The 20,991-nt window shown below is 37.5% G+C and overlaps 1 protein-coding gene across 4 annotated transcripts in view; it reads left to right on the top strand.

Moving 5' to 3' along the window:
* The window catches only part of slc20a2 (solute carrier family 20 member 2), a 49,195-nt gene that overhangs the window by 9,432 nt on the left and 18,772 nt on the right, over positions 1-20,991 (top strand). Inside the window, exons 1-6 of one of the 4 annotated variants that reach the window (XM_079896939.1) lie at positions 530-614; positions 15,336-15,894; positions 16,313-16,453; positions 17,309-17,394; positions 20,247-20,343; positions 20,563-20,682. In XM_079896939.1, the coding sequence (XP_079753065.1) occupies positions 15,606-15,894; positions 16,313-16,453; positions 17,309-17,394; positions 20,247-20,343; positions 20,563-20,682 (733 nt within the window). In that variant the 5' untranslated portion in view covers positions 530-614; positions 15,336-15,605. Of the gene's footprint in view, positions 1-529; positions 615-5,521; positions 5,813-12,061; positions 12,445-15,335; positions 15,895-16,312; positions 16,454-17,308; positions 17,395-20,246; positions 20,344-20,562; positions 20,683-20,991 lie in introns of those variants that run through there. The other 3 variants (XM_079896938.1, XM_079896937.1, XM_079896936.1) reach the window with 3 other exon arrangements.

The following is a 20,991-nucleotide window of genomic DNA, read 5'->3' as shown; positions in this document are numbered from 1 at the left end:
CATCTCTTCTCTTCCATGTCATTCTCCTAAGCTGTTGACGTAGTGTAACAGCGAAGTGCTTCTGGGTTGTACGTCAAAACGTAGGCTCACTATTGGCCGACGCTGGTCATGCGTGTGATGGGTGCTGGCCAATAGTGAGCCTACGTTCTGACGTACAACTCAGAAGCACTTCGCTGTTACACTACGTGAACCAGGGCTGGACTGGGACAAAAAATCGGCCCTGGCATTTTGGCCCAGACCGGCATATAAAATTTCCATCCATTTGGATTACATAGTTTTAATATAAACAAATGAATAATCTGAATGTGATTCATATTTTTCAGTCATATATATAAACGAAACAGATAAGATTTATGTAATTGTATTATTAAACTAAATGTGATTCATATGTGTCAGTCATATGTAAAGGAAACTGTAACAGACAAGCCTGTTACGAAGTCTTCTATCTGCAGTCTTTCTTCCACACCGCTAGGGGTGCTATGGTGCCTAAATGTGCTCCTTAAGTAAAGGTGGGTTTGTAGAGGAAGTTAGCAGAACAGCAGCAGAAAGCATGGCTTACCTGCATTTGTGCTATGTCCTGTTTGGGAAATGTTCCATTTCAAACTCAACTTAAAGTAAGGATTTGTTTTCTTTCCTGTTATTTAAAAGTATGCCTTGATGATGATGATGATGATGATGATGATGATGATGATGATGATGATGATGATGATGTTGTTTGTTGCTAAGAAGTTTGATACAGTTTATTTGTATGTATTTTAGAAGGACTCTATCGGTGACTTTAACACTGCATGTTGCAAACTAAATGTGGATTGTAAAGCCCAGAGGGATGTAAGCTTGGGACTTTTGGCTTACTTATGAGTATTCCTGATTTGGAAGAGTCTGATGCATGAGAACTATTATCGTTTGGATTATTCATCTAAGAGACTGCTTCAAATTTGGACATTGTTTTATGAATTATACCATCAGATAAGACTTAGGAATTAGGAATTTCAATAAGGACTTTTAAGAATTGGGATTCTACAAGTACTGCGATTCGATATTGCAATTTTTTTTAACACTAGACCATCGGGAAAAGTTAAATCATACACTTATAGACTGTACATGATGTATAAGATGAGTCATATTTACAAAAACAAATCACATCTTTCTGACTTTTATTTCAGAAGCATCATACACATTCTCTTGAAAAAATGATTCAATAATAAATACATTTTTTAACAGTTACTTGATGCCACATAGTGGCAAAACAATGTAATCGATAAATGCATTGTTTTAAAGAGGTCATATAATGCCATTTTTGTACAAGCTAATATGATTCTTTAGGGTCTAAATTAAAAGTTTGTAATATACTTTAATTTAAATTCTCATTAGTATTGTAAGAAAACACTAATTTTACCTGGTCAAAAACAGCTCTGTTTTCAGCACTCTGTTTAAGTGCATGTGTCTTTATATGATAATGAGCTTTGCTCACCCACTCTGTTCTGTGTGTACACCGTTTGTAACACAATAACCATAGCGCGTTGTTCATTATAAACGTGGGATTATGAATTATATTGAGAACGTCATACATAGAAAACATGCCGTAATGTACCCTGAGTGTAAACATTAGCCGCATTCATCGTGAAGCGTGCTAGCGATTTGCAAAGATTAATATAAAGGTTAATAAAACGTCACACTCACTTCTTCTTCTGGAGGTGCAGCAGGAACACGAATAGTTGGTACCGATCCTTTTTTCAGGAGCAGCTTCTTAGCAAAACCAGCTGACCCTCGTTTGTAAAGCAGTCTGGTGTGTGAAATGATTCGTGCAAACATGAGAGCATTGACGTTGATCGTGGGGAATATTCCCTTCGAAAACAAAACCCAGCCACTGCGTCTTCAGCGGTTCGGATTTAGGAACATCAAAATGATGCTGTGTTCGTTATTACACCCAAGAATAGAACACCACAATCGCTTAGACGCCATTCTGCTCATAGACAGTGCTCCAGTGTATCAACAATGACCGCGCGGACTATGATTGACAGCTCGCTCACGAGCGAGGGCGGGTCTGTGTTGAAACGCTGCTGTCAATCAACAATCGTGGGAGGGGCGTGATTTGAGAGAGGGGAAAACATATAAGAAGATTAAAAAAAACCACTGGATGGATTTTTATCATTTTATGATGGTTGTGTACAGGCACTGCCAACACACATTTCAGTACAATCAACTTGTAAAAGTGCATGTACCATTATATGACCCCTTTAAGCACCAAGTTTCTATCAAAAGCTGATTTTGATCGCTATCGTAGACATCAGTGTTCATATTTGAACTTTAAACTTTTATCCAAGTACTTCTATGATAATTTTAACTATTGCATCACAGAAATAATGATACTATGAGGTTGAAAAGACTGTTTGTGAAGCTGTTTCATGACAACTTTCTCAGAGTCAGCGGCCGCGCCAACGCAGCTTTGAATGTTGCGATATGATTTTGTCAAAGTTTAATAGACAGACAAATTGAAAGATTGCGTGGGTGTTTGAATCGAGATCACAGTCTTTTAAAGATGAATCGTGCTGCTCTATTGTCGTATCTCTCTCTCAGCATATAAGTAGCGCAAGGGCTTTTCAGTGCTTTCAGTCTCACGCCTCTTCCACGTGTCCACTTCCACGTCCACGTCACTCAACACTCATAGATAACGACACATTACATCCTCTGTTGGAACGAAAGTGGCTAACTTCTGTCAACCTCATCTACAAGCAAGGACAAAAATAAAGCAATTGAATTTGAATTAATATCGATTCTAAAAAAAAAAAAAGAAAAAAACGATTTTAGAAAAATAAAAAAAAATCGCGACAGCTAGGTGAATCGATTTTTTTTTCTCCCAGCCCTACTGCTCAGTGTTCATATCGTGTGCACACTACAGAGTTAAAGTACCATTGAAGCAGTGTTGAAGTTAATGAGATAATTAACTGATGATTGAGCATTAATGATGAACACCTGCTGTTAACAAGCAGGATCTCTGAAGAAAAGATAAACAAGAACTACATCTGACTTAAAGCCACAGCCTTAGATGAAATCAACTGAAGATAAAATACATTAAATCTCTGAAGATCTCTGCAGAGGAGGATTAAACAACTCCACGAACAGCATTGCCAGCTTCACTTATTACTAACCAAATTGACTTAATGTATGTAATTTTACATTTTAATAAAAATAATAGTTTCATTTGAAGTCACCATGAATGGTGGTCAGTGTTTACTTTAGTTGGGCTCTTGACCCTTGACTCTTTAATATTAGATTTTTTCTGGCTGCTGTAATTGTGTTTATAAAGCACATTTGTTGTGGCAAAAAAGCCAAGAGAAAATGTGATCAGGTGATGTTGGCTGTTTTTAAAGTATGAGATGTGTCAGCCCAAAAACCGTAAGTTTTTGGCCCATCGGGAAAGTGCCCAGTCTGCCCGATGGCCAGTCCACCCCTGACGTGAACTCACTCAGAGGCCCACACAGAAGAAAATTAATAGTTGAATAAAATTGTTATTTTTGTTTGTTTTTGCGCACAAAAAGTATTCTCGTCACTTGAAAAACTTAAGGTTGAGACCACTGTAGTCACTTGGACTATTTTAACTATGTTTACTAAGGCTACGTTTACACGGAAACGATCTGAAGAGAAAACGCAAAAGTGAACACCTTTTATTCTGCGTTTAGACGAGCGTTATGGGGGGGAAATCTGCGTGCATACGGTGACGCAAAAGTGTGTGAAATTCAATGTAGTATGCACTCCAGGCGGCTAGGTGGCAATGTGAAGCACTGATCGGTGCCTTCACTGTCTAGCAGACTTTTGCGTTTTTACCGTCTTTACCGTTTAGACGGAAACGCGACGGTGGAGCGTTTTTAAGATTTCCACTCTGGAGGGTGGTTTCACTTTTTTGCGTTTTTAAGCCCCAAAAACGCCGTCGCCGTCTAAACGAAAGGCACATCTGATAAAATATTTTTACGTTTTCACCCGCGAGCGTTCTCGTGTAAACAGGGCCTAACTTTTCTGGGCTGGCAGATATGAATTACCTAGCAGCTTATGAATGAGTGAGCCAGCTCTCAGATTTCATCAAACATATCTTAGGCCTCATTTACACATAGCCAGGTATTTAGAGAAACAAATATCCCCCCCCCCCCTGTTTTGAATAATAACATTGTGCACACAACATCGTTTTCAAAAAAAGTTGTCATTTACATCAACCCGCATAATTAAATACGCCGTCGAGCGCCATCATAACTATGCCAAACCTATGGGCGGCAGTGTAGGGAGAAGGATAAAGCCATGCAAGCCAATCAGAATCCTCAGAATCGACAACAATGAATAACATGAGCGACACAGGGCGCTCACATGACGTTAAGCATTTTCTGGCGCATAATGTGACGTTTGAGAACCTAAAACCCTGTTTCTCCCAGTTGACATGGCAACACATAACCGGCGTTATCAGAAATCTCCACTTTGGCCGGAGTTTTTAGAAATAATCATTTTCTGTGATAAAAACTGGGTTTTCGTGTAAATGAGGGCAAACCGCAGGGAAATATCTGCGTCTTCCCTTCGTGTTAATTTGTGTTCCGAAGATGAATGAAAGTCTTACGGGGTTGGAACAACATGAGGGTGAATGTAAGGCAAATGTCATGCAAAACTAATGCAAAATCATTGGTCGAAAGGTGTGTGAGCCCTGCGTAATAAGATTATGAAAGCAGATGCGATTTTATTGTTCACTGTGGCGGTGATTAGTGTCAGTAATATTACTGTCAGAAACATTCATCATGCAGTCCTTCCTTTCTTGAAAGACAATAGCCTTTCTAGGAACCTGAAATACAAATTAATGTGTGCAAGGACCCTAACCCTAAGTATAACACACCTCTTTTATTCTTTTAGCTTAGATTTTTTTTTGTACTGTCCAACTAATAATAATATTATAATATTAATACTTATTTGACAATATGATGTAATTTGGTTTTGTTTGTTTGATTTTCTGTTATATATTTTTTTTAAATAAGTGAATTGTTTTCCTGACATTACCCATGTTTTCCCCCACACAAATTACCTGCACACCATTGACTTCCTTTTATTTGTTTTGCCATGGGAGTTTGCATATCCCTTAATATTGAAATATTTTATGAATGACTTATTTTCCTGCTCTACTTTGAGGAGAGACAACTCTGTGGTGCTTTATTAAATGTCCTTTTGCATTTGGTAATTTGTATTTATTTGATACTAAATGCTTTTAGAGAGACATAATGCAGATATTATGGTGCCAGCAGTCAGTGTGTACACCATTGAATGTCCTTGGTGCAACTGCATGCCTTTTCCTGACTGTTAGAGGGGATTCACCCTCCCCTCTTCCTCTCTTCTCACTCTCATTGGCTTGATCTTCCTCGTTACTCCTTCTTCCCATGCTGCGTTAGCCAATCAGATCCACCGCTCCCACTCAGCGTGCACGTGATTGGCTGGCTGGCCTGTGATGCTGCTGCCTCTCTTTAAGAAGCAGTCTAGACTGCAGTGACAGGTTTTTCAATGAGAATCGCACTGCTGTTGTCCTGCAACACGTCTGACTCTCCATCTGGCATTTCCTCATACTACATTTTACACAACGTTCGCACATCTTTTCTTTGTCTGAATCCATTGACCAGTCTCATTGTTCCTGTTTTACTGGCATAAGTCAGCACATCAGTTTAGCATTTTCCCATCCTTTCATTCATGATCCCTCACGTTTAATCAGTCCATCTTTCGTTTTTCCAACCTTTTTCTGATCCCACTTTCCAAAAAAGGGGGGAAACACTGAGCACTGCGTAGCCCAAAGGTGAGTACACTTGATTAGAGTTTAGAGTGCTGCAGTCATTACAGGCACATTTTTACTGCACTCTCTCCTTTCTTCTTGTGTCGTGTCTAATGCAACAGGTTCTGTATGTACCTCATATATTGGAAAGGGCATGGCAGTATCAAGACGAATGCATTGTAGAAACTACTAACTAGCTAGCGTGCATTGTATTACTTACTATGTATTAAAAAAAAACACATCTCTCTTCCGGTGTTTACCAATCAAATTATAAGCTGAATGCTTTTAATATTCAGATTAGTTAGGTGATATTCTTCTCCCAGTGCTTGTTTCGTGTCCCAGGGTTTAAAAGTGTCCCAAGGTGTCAACTTTCATTTTATGAATTTTTTTCTGTGTAAAGCTGTGAAAGTCATCATAAATTATTGAGCATAGAGGGTTTACGCACCTGTAGTTTGTGTGTATGGGCCTTTTAAAGGGATAGTTCACCCAAAAATGAAGATTTGGCTGTCATTTTCTCCCCCTCTTGTGAATCCAAACTTGTATGACTGGGTTTCTTCTGTGGAACATAAAAGATATTTTGAGTGTTTTTGTTTTTGTCAGTGGTAACCAAAACTAGCAGAAGAAGGTAAGTCCATACAGGTTGGGAACTATTATGAGGGTGAGTAAATAAGAAATAATTTTCATTTTTGGGTGAACTATCCCTTTAAGTGTGTCTTGAAATGATGCAAGTATGATCCCAGACTGATGACATTTCTCACATTTTAAACAAGGTCAGCCTTGTGAACAAATAATAATGTAGCCTTTTAATCTCTGAATAAGGTGGTTGTCTTCTCATAAAAGAATCAGTTCAGCAATAATATGAAAAATAGGCTTTGACTGGTGCTGTCAGCAAATTGCTAAAGAGCTGAAGGGCTGAAAAGCAATAGACCTCAAATATCTGAGAGCATCAGAAGAATCTAATTTCATCCAAATTGTCTCAGCTTATCACCTGTCCTGATGTCACATGGCAGTACCAGTGTTTTGGCATTGCATCCATTTTCCAAAAATATGTTGTAACCATTATTAGTTCTAAAATTCACCTCTTTAAAATCCAGACCTGCTATTAGTATGCATGAGACATTTATATCTCAAGACTGCTTGATTTTTCTGAAAAACCCAACATCTGCTGCTGTTGTTATAACTCCATTAGAAGTTCACTAACTACTAGCAATTATGTACTTAATTAAACAGATATTCAATAAATAAACAGCTGTGTGTATATACATGCATACATACAATATGGCCGATTGTTAAAAACAGCCGATGATCAGTGCCGATATATCCTTTATCCTGTCAATCAAAAGGGTGCGGAAAAATGTGTCAGACTGCAAAGTAAATCTCTCTTGTGTTGAATTTAGGGCAAGTTAACGAGACAATAGCGCTTCAACTGTTAAAAAATAGCGATGTTAATGCAGGCTTTATTTGACCCTATCACCCGTATTTCAAGCCACATTTGCCGGATGTACGTTTTTTTTCCTACATCAAACATTATTTTTAGCACCTCCTGTCCAATAATCGCAAAGAGCTTTGTGCTCTTTTACTTCTGATAAGAAACAAAGTCTCCGCTTTCAAATTCTGCATATTTTATCACGAAATTCAAACAATAAATGGCGGTTTGACGCTCTAAAATGTGATAGATGGGGCCTTGCACATGACCACCCACACCGCTATGACGTCATTTTTGATGTATATATCTTACCAGTTATTTTGAAGCCCTTAATTTAAGCTTGTCATGTTTAGGACAAATTGTACTATGTACTTTCACTGCAGCAGCTCACACTGCGTCCTCCGCTATTTTTCAGATGTGCTCGTATCAAACTACTGTATCGATATAGACGGTATTGCCTCATTCCATATCGTTTCTAAAAAATATATCGATATACATCGTACAAACTCGATATACCGCCCAGCCCTAATCTCTATATCATTCAAAGGTTTGGAGTTAGTATATGATTTATAAAAAACATTTTTTTTTTAAACGTCTCATGCGCTCAAAGGCTGCATTTATTTGATTAAAAACAGTAATATTATGAAATATTTCAATTTAAAATATATATATTTTTCTATTTTGAAATGTAATTTATTCCTGTGATAGCAAAGCTGGATTTTCAGCATCATCACTCCAGTCTTCAGAGTCACATGATCCTTCAGAAATCATTCTAATATGCTGATTATAAATTCTAATAGAATGCGATTTCCCAGCCTGTTGAACGTGATTTTAACCGAGTAGGACACTAGTCCAGTCATTTTATGAAAAAAGGGTGAACAAATTGCAACAGAAGCAAACTCAACTGATTTTGTATCCTCAATATGTCCTGAGTAAGGAAAAAAAAGCCCAGAAGAATCCCATTTGGGAAAAGTTTCGAAAAAGACCCAAATATATCCTATTCATACGCCTATTCATTCTTTTTCTTACGTGAATAGGGTAAAAATTTTAACCTTTAGATATCACCATGAAAATTACTGAGTTGATTACTTACCACAAGACAAACAAAAAATGTATTACAAGTTTTTTTTTTAAATAGTTTGTTAACATGGACAAACGGTGCATAATCTAATTACGTACTTTAGCGTATGAATAGGGTATATTTGGGTCTTTTTCTATACTTTCCCCTAATGGGATTCTTCAGGGCTTTTTTTTCCTTACTCAGGACATATTGAGGATACAAAATCAGTTGAGTTAGCTTCTGTTGCAATTTGTTCAAGGTTGACCCCCATTTTGGCTTAAAATGACTGGACTACACTGTATCGGGTTCTTTTTATCTAGTTGTCAAGTTAGTGGTCTGCGCTAGATTGAATTGCAAAAAATTAGGACCGTTTCAGACAGGTTTCTTGAACACTCCCTATTTCTGCCCCCCTTGGCGTTGATGGCATAGAGCGCAGCAATTCATATTTTGTCAGAGCCTCAAGTAGGGATGGGACGGTATGAATTTTTTTTATCATGATTCATGAGTGACCAAATTATAGTGACCAAAATTATCGTGATAATCAATATTATCACGGTTTTGTTAAAACGAGATTAAAGTGTTAAAAAAGGACTGATGCTCACACTGAAAACAGTTTTATATTTGAAAATCAACAAACAACAAATAAAACAAGCAGCTCTCTTTTTTAAGCAAGATTCTAATCTGTGGCATGACCGTCGTCAATAGCAACGCATTACACAGCGCACATCCATGTATCACAACCACTGATCTATATAGAATGTCATTATAGATCAGTGATCACAACGCACTGCGCAGCACGCGCTCTCTCGTTTCATTTCATTCAAATACAAATTGCCGTCTTGCATCTCCGTTTTTGATTGTATTTAAAATGAAATCAGAGTTGATTATTGTTTACAGAGTTTGATTAATATTGTTGTGATCATCTTGTCTGGACGATTGTTTTGTAACTTACGCTGTACAAAATGGATTTATAAACAGGTAAGATTTAAAACATTAATCTCAATTCAATATGTCCCCGTAATTATGTGGTAAAAAAAAAAAAAAAAAATCGGTGTAATAAGTGTACAATGATATACATTATTATCCCTTAAATGTCACTCTTAAAATAGTGTTTGAACTTGTTCGTTCGTCTTTGGCTCAAAGCCACTTGCTGCGAACTTTTCTTCGCGGAAGCTTCACGTTTATTTCAAGTGGGTGAGATCAAATATTTCAACTCAAAACAACATTCTGTGCCCAATGTAGCACTATTTTTGGTATTGAGGTCAAAGTTAACTTGCCTTGCGTTCGCTATAAACACAAGACGAGACGACTCGGCAGATTTGAATGTTCCCCCTATTCGCTCCGTGCACGGCGACCGTTCCGTTGACGTTCGAACTTGAGTGTGTGGGCTAGTACTTCCGGTGAAAACTTCCGGTGATCTGACAGCGAGAGAGGGAGACAGCGAGAGCGACAACAGCGACCGAGTTCCATTATTATCCACAGAGATATTTTTTCACAATGAGTGTTTTTAGGATTCAAGAGAGGTGACTTGCCTTTCAGAGGGTGACAGCCTCAGCAACCGTCTCCATTGACTTTGCATTGCGAGAGGCTGCGTCCTTGTCATTTCTGACTTATAACAAAAAACAAAACAATGTCGAAAAGCTGCTATGTGACAAGGTGTACAGCAAACAAGCTAAAAAAAACCCAGAAATAAGTTTTTATAATCTGTCGACCCCAAAAAACAAGCATTTAAGGACACAAAAGTGGATACAGGCAAATGAAACAGAGCGCAAGGTGTCATATTACTCTGAGAACTACTTCCACTGGAGCAGGGAACGTAATCGGCGACAGTATAGCTTAGCTTACAAAAATATAATATATAAAACTGACATTTGGATATTTGACTTACCAGTGACAAAATGTTTACTGCATTTTTTAGTGCATACTGAGTGTCAGGATCCCAATTTACCCATTCGTTCCAGCCTGTACCCACGTTTGTGTCCTTAAACGCTCGTTTTTTGACAGATTATAAAAACTTATTTCTGTTTTTTTTTAGCTTGTTTGCTCTACACCTTGTCACACAGCAGCTTTTAGGCATTTTTCTGTCTTTTGTTATAAGTCATAAATGACAAGGAGGCAGCCTCTCGCAATGCAAAGTCAATGGAGACGGTTGGATTGTTTTCCCCCCCGGTGGGCGTGGTCTTCAGATTATGACGCGTTGCGCTCTGTCTCTATTGTAATGACCATCCCAGATTAAGGTGTAGGATAGAGACAGAGCGCATAGGAATCTATATCCTCTATAGAGCTGATAAGTCCCGCCCATCTGTAAAACCCCAAGTGGACCTCTAGGTTGAAAAATCGTCAATGCAAGTGAATGTGAGAAAATAATTATTTTCTGGTCCCGTTTGAATTGTGCCGTGAATGTGAACATATGTTGTCTGTGAATTTTTTATATAATTTTTCATGTTACGAGTTTGACAGTATATTGTATGATTCTTTGGCTAGCAGTTGTGGAAAAGACATAACGAGAAAGACTACATGTCGCCTATGTGACGTCACCCCATAACACATTTCCCTCCACTTGTCAAATCATGGTGCTAATGCTGCGATAATCTATGGAGACAGATTGAGATGCCTGTGTGTTTTGTACCCAAATGTCACCATTCAAACCAAATGGGCTGTTCTTCTTTCTTCAGATTCGTGTCGAAAGCAGCGAAGAGTTGTAGTCCACAAAGTGTCACCGTATCAAACTTCTACCCGCTAAATTGTAGCATTCTTCACACGAAAAATTATATTAAAAATTCACAGACAACATATGTTCACATTCATGGCAAAATTCAAACGGGACCAGAAAATAATTATTTTCTCACATTCACTTGCATTGACGATTTTTCAACCTAGAGGTCCAGTGGGGTTAGCTGAAGGGCGGGACTTACCAGCTCTATTGTAATGACCATCCCAGATTAAGTTTCACTCAGGACTTTTGTAAAAGCCTAAATATGTCCACACCTCAGATTTGGTCCTCTTAAAAGGCTGAAGAATATCCCGAGCACGGTCACTGCCTTCCGCCATTCCTTCTCGAATTTAAAAAAAAAAAAAAAAACATTGCGCGCTGCGCCTGCGTCAGACTGTTGCTGGCTGGACAGGATTTACAGTGAGTTATTAAAATCGCGATAATCAAACACGGTTTTAATGATAATAAAATTTGAACCGTCAGTACATTTTATCGTGGTTTATAGTGAAACCGGCAATCGTCCCATCCCTAGCCTCAAGTAAATTAAGTGTTATTTTGTTTAGTTGTCTGTTCAGAGTCGTGGGAGAATCGTGATCTCTGTTTGAAAAAAATAAAATAAATAATCTTGTGATTTTTCAATATATCCAGAATCTTGCAGCTATACTATACAGACCATCTTTTGTGACAGTCAACAACCATGTGATGTTTGATACGTGAGGTGTTGCCATTCACGGGACTCTTGCACACAATCAGTAAATACCTTGAGCATGTATTAGTCTGGCTTTCACACTCTTTACATTTAATTCCCTTTAAACAAAAGGCTTAGTGAAGTGGAAGAATGTGCCGTTGTCCCCCCTCAAGTTGACTTCGGTATCAGTTCTGAGCAGTGATTTTTTTTCAGCCTCTGCATTGCAGGTCTGGCCTGTGGTGAGAACGCTCTGTAATTTTACAGGTGTTTGTTTTGACGTCACTACATGATCGTATACTGTGTCTTTGTAATGCTTTAAAGTCCATTCTGTCGTCAGCTGTTGACTGATGCTCTAAATACTGTAGTGTTCCCCTGTGGTGTGGGATCAGTCGTTCCGATAAACAGGACTGATCAGATTTCACCAAGCACATAGTGGCCCTTTTACAGCCCTGCCGTTTTCCAATGAATTTGACCCACTAAGATTCTTAGAGCGGGGAAAGCAGGAAGCAAGGAGGCTGTAAGCGGGTATTAGGGGCTGCGTCTCCGCAGTGTTGCACAGTGCAGCTGGAGCACGACTTGCTGTACTGCTTCGCCTCGGTGGGAGACTCAAACCTGAAACGAAGCCAAGAAGCAGAGAGGAGGTGTGAAGCACGAGTGAATGTTTTGCAGTGCTTACTGCGCTGTTATATTCTGTTATGGACGTACACTGTGTCTTGGTCACACCTGAACGCTTCGCCCTTGGTGTCGTAGTGTAAGGTGGCCAGTTAATGTAAGTGATCAAGTGGTTTTCTTACTGTTTTATGTAATGCTATTTGATATCTTATTTTAAGATTCCATGCTTTTTGTTAAATAAATCGTTGTACTTTCATTACATATAGCACATTTTCATGTTAATTTAATTTTAACATACCAGATGTCTGTATCGTTATTTTGGTCTGTCTCTCTGCAAAGTTCTCGACTTTTCTGACTCTTTCCAACCATTAAAACCATACAGTAACATCATAATATTTTCATAATCTGTTGGAAATATTCAATTCATTGTAGTCAAATGAATTTCTGATTATTAATCCTGATACCACATGATTTTCCTCCTTATTCCAAACAATGTAACATTCCTTTACATTTTTTTTTTAACAGCATGGCAGGAAGACAAGTAAATTCTTGTTTAATTTTCTGAATTATTACACAAATTGTTCTGTATTTACGCTCAACCTTCAGCCCTGTTACTCAAGTTATTGTGAGGGGGAAAAATTACCAAACAAATATTTTTCTTAAATCCTTGGAAAATAGCTACATACTAACATAAGTTCCTAACTAGCTAGCCCTTTTTGAATGGCAATTTAACCCTGTTTCACATTCTGGTGTGTGTGTTTATTTATTTATTTATTTTTAATTGCGAATTTTGCCTTTTAAAATGGTTATTACTAGAAAGAATGTGTTTATATATGTCCTAAAGGTTGAATTTTTGAGGTTTATAGTAACCATTGTCTTAAGGAAAGAACCTCCTTTTTGACCGTTTGTTGAAGTTTGATGTTGAGTTTTTGACTCTAGTTTGTACTGTATATGTAAAACTATAAAAATTTTGTGAAAATGATTAAATAAATATTTTTTCTTATATTTATGGAAAATTGCTACAAACCAACATGTAGTTCCTATAGTTAACCCTTCCTGATAACCCTAATTTTAGGGTTCTCCCTGTTACTTAGGGGTGGGCGATTATACTGGTAGACACTTAAAGGGGGGGTGAAATGCTCATTTTCACTCAATCTCCTGTTAATCTTGAGTACCTATAGAGTAATATTGCATCCTTCATATCTCCAAAAAGTCTTTTGTTTTATTACATTTTTAACAGAAAGATAGGCTGTACCGAGTCTTTCCGGAAAAAACCGAGCGGCTGGGGGCGGGCCGTGTGGGAAGCTTAGCTGTGCTAACGCGCCAAGCTAGTGACAACACACAGAGACATTTGTTCAACAAACAGTTTTACTCACCGTCCGGTTACAACGCACGACCGCGAACCTTTATCATTGTGACTGCTCGATCCTTAAGCATTAGACGATCTGCAAATCCGTGGATCTGGGCTTTGTTTATAAAACAATCATCGTCGAAATGCAGGGAACAACAGTCTTACACAACTCCGTTTATGCTCAGGAAAACAAACTGCCACGGGTTCCTTAACGCTGGGTTCTTTGGGAATCTGTGCAGGGTTGTCTTGCCCTGGCAACCAAAAACACACTTCTTTGGTGACATTGACTTCCCAAAAGCCGGGCAGGGCGCTTTGATGGCGAACTGCTTTCACTCTCTTGCTCTAGTCTACGAGTGCGCGCGCGGCCGCGATCTTACCGGAGAAGTGCCCTTAGGACCCATATAAGGAAATTCCGCCCTATCTTACGTAAGACAGAGCCATACTCGAAAAAAACTTTCCAAAACTTGTGACAAACCGGAAGGAGTATTTTTGGAACAAAAATACTCCTTCAAACGTACAACTTAGTTTTTGAAACTTTGTCCATGTTTAGCATGGGAATCCAACTCTTTACCAGTGTAAAAAACTCAGTATGCATGAAATAGCATTTCACCCCCCCTTTAACCAGTAGAATTTTGTCAACCGGTAGAGATTTTGGACTATTGTCTCTATCGCGATTATGCTCGTGACGTTGCTGTGCTGTCACAAAAACTTAAGTTTGCATGAGTTTAAGCATTGTGGTTTAAAAACAAGTGATTTTAAACCATTGAGGCGCAATAGGCAGCTAAACGGAACTCATTTTGCTATATGCGCGCACTCTCTGAGAGTCTGTTTCTCAGTGCTGTCTGTTATTTTTCCACTTTATTGGCCTTGAATGGTTAAATACACACTTGTATGTCAAAATACCTGTCTTTGCAAGTATACTAGTAACCGTAACAGTAGCATTTCTAATTTAGCTCTCATGTGTTACAGTTTATTGGATCCGGGCATCTCTTAAAGTGACAGCAGCCTAATATATTTGTACTGTCTGCTCTTGACTTAATAATTTTTTGTAAATTTAATAAGAATAAATGTATGTTTAATTTACACCACAGTGGGTTTTTTTTTATAAATTTGATTACTTTATACAATTTATGTAGGCTAGCATTTCTAATTTAGCTCTTCTTGAAGTTTTTCAGGTAGGTCTATTTTAGTTGTATCTGTTCTATTGTAGTTTTTTTTTTTTTATCCTGTTGCTTGTAATTAGTTTATTTGTTCTTATTTTATCACTGACTGTTTACATGTCTTCAGTAAGCTTGAGTTTTTTTATTTAGGCTAGTATTAGTTTTTCGTGATATTGACATTGGTGACAAGAATTATGAAATGTCTATGGTATCAAAGTTTGATATTATAAAAAACGTATTTAAAGCAAAAATGACTATATTGTGAATGTGATTGTAAGATTTTGGTCATCGCCCTCCCCTACTGTTACTCATTCTGGCTGGTTTTTAATTAATTAATTCATCTTTTAGTTATGAATTTATATCATTTTTATTTCATGTTTATTACTATTATCAAAACATTTTTCACATTCCTTGACGTCCCCAACACCTGTCTGTCCAACTTTTCCGTTTCCCATGGTCTTTTTGGCTACATTATGCAGTCCATAAGGAAAGTGTGAATACTGTGTAATGATATCCTTGTCTCTCTTGTTTTGACAGCTGAAGGCATCCTTGTGGACAGGACACTTTAGAGGGCCAAATAATGGAATGCTCTCTCCTGCCTACACTGCTCAGCACTCTACAGACTGAGGTTAAACGGCTTAGTTAGCAGTGTACCTCTCCCCCAAGAACTCTTTTAACCTGGGGAAAGTTGGGAGAAAAAAGAAACGAGCAAAGGAGAATTTCCTTCGTAGTACAGCACCTTACTCCTGTTCTTTGTAGTTGGTTGTTTGGCATTCATTTGTAAGCTTTGCGTGAACAAAATCCAAGATGGAAACAGATTCGTACCTGTGGATGGTCGTGCTTGGCTTCATTATAGCCTTCATCCTGGCATTTTCAGTGGGGGCCAATGACGTGGCAAACTCGTTTGGCACGGCGGTCGGGTCAGGAGTGGTGACGCTACGTCAGGCCTGTATCCTGGCTTCCATATTTGAGACCCTGGGCTCCATGCTCCTTGGTGCCAAAGTCGGGGAAACCATTCGGAAGGGAATTATAGATGTTACTTTATACAATGAAACTGTGCCTGTACTGATGGCTGGAGAGGTCAGCGCCATGGTTGGTAAGTAATGGCTCGTTTAAAGTTGAAACCTCAGCGTGTCATTTTAAAGATTAATGATGGAGAAGCTTAGCGAGGCATTTGTTTATTCTTTGTAGGCTGCCAGGTTCTGGGAGTTATGATTACATGTTTTATAGTGAGTTGCTATAGAGTGACCTAGCTGATGCCGGAGTTAAATTTTAATCTAGACATGTAAAACTCAAAGTTAGAACATTGCATAGATGTTTTAAAAGAAGTTGTGTAATGAAATCAAATATGTCTTTGGAAGTTCTTTAATGTCAGTTGGTAGTGAATAGCTATATTGTAAAAATTCAATAGTATCCCGTCCATAGACTGTATTGAAGACAGAAGGGAAGAGAACATATGGCTGAAAGACTTTTTTTTTTGCTCCACCTCCCACTCATATTCCCGTCTCTTTCAGGGTCTGCGGCTTGGCAGCTCATTGCCTCTTTTCTGAAGTTGCCCATTTCTGGAACTCATTGCATTGTGGGATCAACTATTGGCTTCTCCATGGTTGCTATTGGCACTAAAGGAGTACAGTGGATGCAGTTAGTCAAAATTGGTAAAAAAAATCCATTATGAAATTCATTATTTATCATACTATGGTAGTTATTTGATCGCCAGAAAACATTTTTGTTCATTGCTTTGATGCAACTTAGGTGCTTAAGGTGAGCCTTTTACTATTTGTTTCTGCTGTCTAATTCCTCTTTAGTGCACTGTTTTTTACTTAATGCTGTGCTTTGCTACACTGTTCAAACATGTAGGGTTAGTAAGATTTTTTACTAAAGGGTTCTTTATTTTAGCAAGGATGCATTAATTGATATCAAAATGATAGTTAAGACGTTTGTAATGTTACAGATTTATATTTCAAATGCTGTTCTTTTGAACATTCTATTTATCAACGAATCCTGAAAAAATGTATCATGGTTTCTACAAAAACTATTGTGCAGCAAAACTGTTTTCAACATTGATAAGAATTAGAAATGTTTCTTGAGCAGCATAATAGAATGATTTCTGAAGGATCATGTGACACTAAAGACTAAAGTAGCAATGCTGAAAATTCAGCTTTACCATCACAGGATTAAATTACATTTTACAATATATTCAAATAGAACACAGCTATTTTAAATAGTAATAACATTTCACAATATTGATCAAATAAATGCAGCCTTTATGAGCGTAAGAGACTTCTTTCATAATAAACATGAAAAAACCTTACCAACCTCAAATGTTTGAACAGTATGTTTTTATGTATTGTTTCTCTGGAGTAAATTATCACATTTTTGCGGTCAGCATTCTTGTAACCGAGATCTGTAATTAATGTAATGTCAGCTGTTGGCCTTTGTGCCTCTAGCTGCGTAATGCGTCATTATATTGGAAAGCTATTGACTTAGTAATTGCTGTTTATTTGATGCAGTTGCCTCATGGTTCATCTCCCCTCTGCTGTCTGGCCTGATGTCTGGCCTGCTCTTCTTCATCATCAGATATTGCATTCTTAGCAAGGTGAGTTATGGGTCGACTATTACACCTGTCTTACATCACCCTACTTAGGTGATCTCGTTTTGACAAATTTTGATGATCAAAAAAAGGATGATCGGAAAAAAGGATCAAAGTACTGAGACAGGCTTTAAGTGTTTTTGGCTTTTGATTCACACATGCCATACAAACATTAAAGTGCAGTAGAGGTCTTCTCCCAGTCCTTCAGTGTTATATACCGGTCCATCACTAGTCTTTATAAGACATCACATATTCTCATTTATATTTACTGTTTAAAATGCATTCAGCTATTTCCAAGTAACTGTGCCTGTGGCTGTTTAGATTGCTTTGACAATAGCTCATCTGTGATGGCACAGGAACTTCTTTACAGTCGACAGCAGTTCATCTTTTAAATGTGTGCCTGGTGTAGGCTCTGCTTCTGTAAACACTTAAATATTTAAGCCTTAAAGAGTTAGGAGCTGGGAAATGCATTCTTACCAGTGGCCACATAAGCACAGTGGTTTAAAGGAACAGTTCACCTAAAAAAGAAAATTCATCTTTTACTCACCAGCCTGTTTCAAAATCTGAATGACTTTTTCTGTGAAAAATAGCAGGAGATGCTTAGCAGAATGACTAAGCAGCTATTTTCTGTATAATGCAAGTAAAATGTAATATACAGTAATCCCAAGCTCCGAAAAGACAACAAAATTCATAATAACAAAAAACTAACCATACAAATTGTCCATGCTACTTGCGTGCTACTTGCGAAGCCGTGATTGCTTTGTATATTTTGTATGAGTGTGTATGTAAGTTTCTTAGTTTTTAAGTTTAATTTTATGTACACTGAAATTAGAGCCACATGATTAATCATTATGTCTATTAGGGCTGTCAAATAAAAAGTCGAATTTCGAATATTCGTCGACTTTAAAGAAAACGGCATATTCGAATGCAAAAGCTGCTTTCGATCTTGTGGTGTCAAGAGGCGCTCGAGACATGATGATGACGTAACTGACGCGGTTTGTTTACAGCGCGGTGCGAAATGGTGGAAAAAGGCTTACTGCTGACGAAAACCCTCTCAAATGGTGACAAAAATCGTGCAACGCCATACTTGACCATACCTAGCACATCGGTCAGAGCTGAAAACATTGTCAACAAAAAGCGCTCGGCACTCGCTGCAGATTAAGTTGACCTTCTGGTGTTTTTGACGAACAATATGTAGATGTGTAGTGAGTGGATTGTTTCAGAATGGCAGTTTGCTATTTTGTGTTCATGTAGTACATTACGCTGTCTGTTGAAGCTTGTTTTCTCAGGTTACTGATGCACTTACACAGATTTATGTACTATTGTAACCTAATTTTCCTTGCATGCACATTAAGGAAATTATATTTTATCTAAGAACAATTGTTTCAAAAGTTAATGCACTTTAAAAAGTGAATCATTTAAATAAAAGATGTGATGCTTGATTTGGCTTATATTTGCATATTGCTCTCGCTTGCGTCCTCTTGTGGGCATAGGAGACGAGACGTACAGTACTTTTTTCCTCTAACATTAAGTATTGCCTTTAGAATTCGAATATAATTCGAATTTTGCTAATATTTACGAAAATAATTCGAATTTTGCTAAAAGTTAATATTTTTTATATAAACACTACGGTAGCGTTTAAAATCACCTCTTGAAAGTAGCTTGACGCTTCAAATAAGGATTGTATAATTACAATGTTACACCACTAGGTGGAAAAAATTGACTGTTAAAAAATGTATTTGCCTTTTTATTATTAATTCAAGAGATTTGTTCAAAAACGCTGATTCATTCCGTAAACAAGTGAAATCTTTACAAGTCATTTAATCATTCATACAAAATGTTTTTTTTTTTAAATGTCTGGTTTAATTACGTTATTTTGTTTAGTTGCAGAATCGTGATCTCTTTTTTTTTTTTTTTTTTTTAAGAAAGAAAAAAAAAGTGATTCTCAATTTATCCAGAAATAGACTGGTTACTTTTTTTTGTAGTTTTGATGCTTAACCCAACCTTCATTGTATGGAAAAGAGCAGCTTGGACATTTTGCCTGTTAAATAAATAATAATCAAATATTCATTTTCTGGGTTAACTATCCCTTTAAGAGAGTATTTAAATCAGTATTGTTATTGTTGACTAAAACTAATTGGAATAACTAATTGGAATAAAGCTTAAATATAAATATTAGATTAAAAAAATTGCAAATGAAAATTAGAAATGTTGACATGGCAACTAACTAAAATAGGCTTAAAGGGATAGTTCACTCAAAAATGAAAATTGTGTCATCACTTACTCAACCTCGTGTTGTTCTAAACCTGTATGGGTTTCTCTGTTCTGTTGAACACAAAAGAAGATATTTTGAAGAATGTCAGTAACCAGACAGTTGATGGACCCCATTGACTTCCATAGTAATTTTTTTTCCCACTATGGAAGTCAATGGGGTCCATCAACTGTCTGGTTACTGACATTCTTCAAAATATCTTTTGTGTTCAGCAGAAGAAAGAAACTCACACAGGTTTAGAACAACACGAGGTTGAGTAAGTGATGACACAATTTTCATTTTTGAGTGAACTATCCCTTTAAGCTGAAGTACTAAAATTACTAAAACTAAAACTAGAAATAAATAAATTGAAGCTAAGTAGAACAAAAAATAATAATGACAAAATCACAACAAAATTTAGATAAAAGTGGTTCTTTTATGCTACAAAATATTACAACTACTTTTTATTTAAGAATGACAGTGACTTTAATGTATAAACAAAAGAAATGAGTGTTAAATGTAACTTTGGAAATGTTTTGTCTTTATTCATAACATCTGTGTAGTTTTATACAGAGTTGATGCTCTTTCTGCGATCTGTCCATTACAGGATGACCCTGTTCCCAATGGTCTCCGCGCTTTGCCCCTCTTCTACGCTTCGACCATCGGAATCAACACCTTCTCCATCATGTACACCGGCGCTCCCTGTAAGTCAGTATTGAAATGATGTCACATTCACCCGAGAGACGTCCTTGATCTGCCTTGAGTTTGCTTGTTGTCACTGAATAAGTATCATTAAATAGGCCACATTGTCTTGAGATAGCTTTCCACATTCTTTCAGAATATATTCACTTGATTGTTTATAAATCTCACAGCAAAGTTTAATGAAGTGTGTGACCGTGTCACGCTTCTCCTTTTTTGTGCAGTACTGGGCTTGGAGATGCTCCCTGTCTGGGCTATTGCCCTCATTACCTTGGCTGGCGCTGTGGTATGTGCCGGTGTGGTCTGGTTTTTTGTTTGCCCCTGGATGAGAAGAAAAATAGCAAGTACGTACTGTCCTTTTCCTTTTCCCTCCCGCAGACTAGTGGCTTTGAGTGTTTGTGTTAGATCTCTGTTCCGTTTGTCCTAAATGTTCTATTTCTTTTTCCGATTAGGAATCAATTATCTGAGGACAATTACTAACTACATTTGCAGAAATTGTGTGTTCCACATGTTTGTGCACTTGACATCTGGCCATCTTAAGTTAGATGTTATTTCTAATCTAGCTTTGGAAAAAGTCAAAGATGTGACTCAGCATGAGGTATCTTCACCAGATCAGGAGGGGAAGGAATTACCTAACATCTGCTGCTCTGCTG

This window comes from Squalius cephalus (genome assembly GCF_949319135.1).
Source record: "Squalius cephalus genome assembly, chromosome: 16".
Lineage (NCBI taxonomy): Eukaryota > Metazoa > Chordata > Actinopteri > Cypriniformes > Leuciscidae > Squalius > Squalius cephalus.
This window is presented reverse-complemented; position numbering and strand designations above follow the sequence as displayed.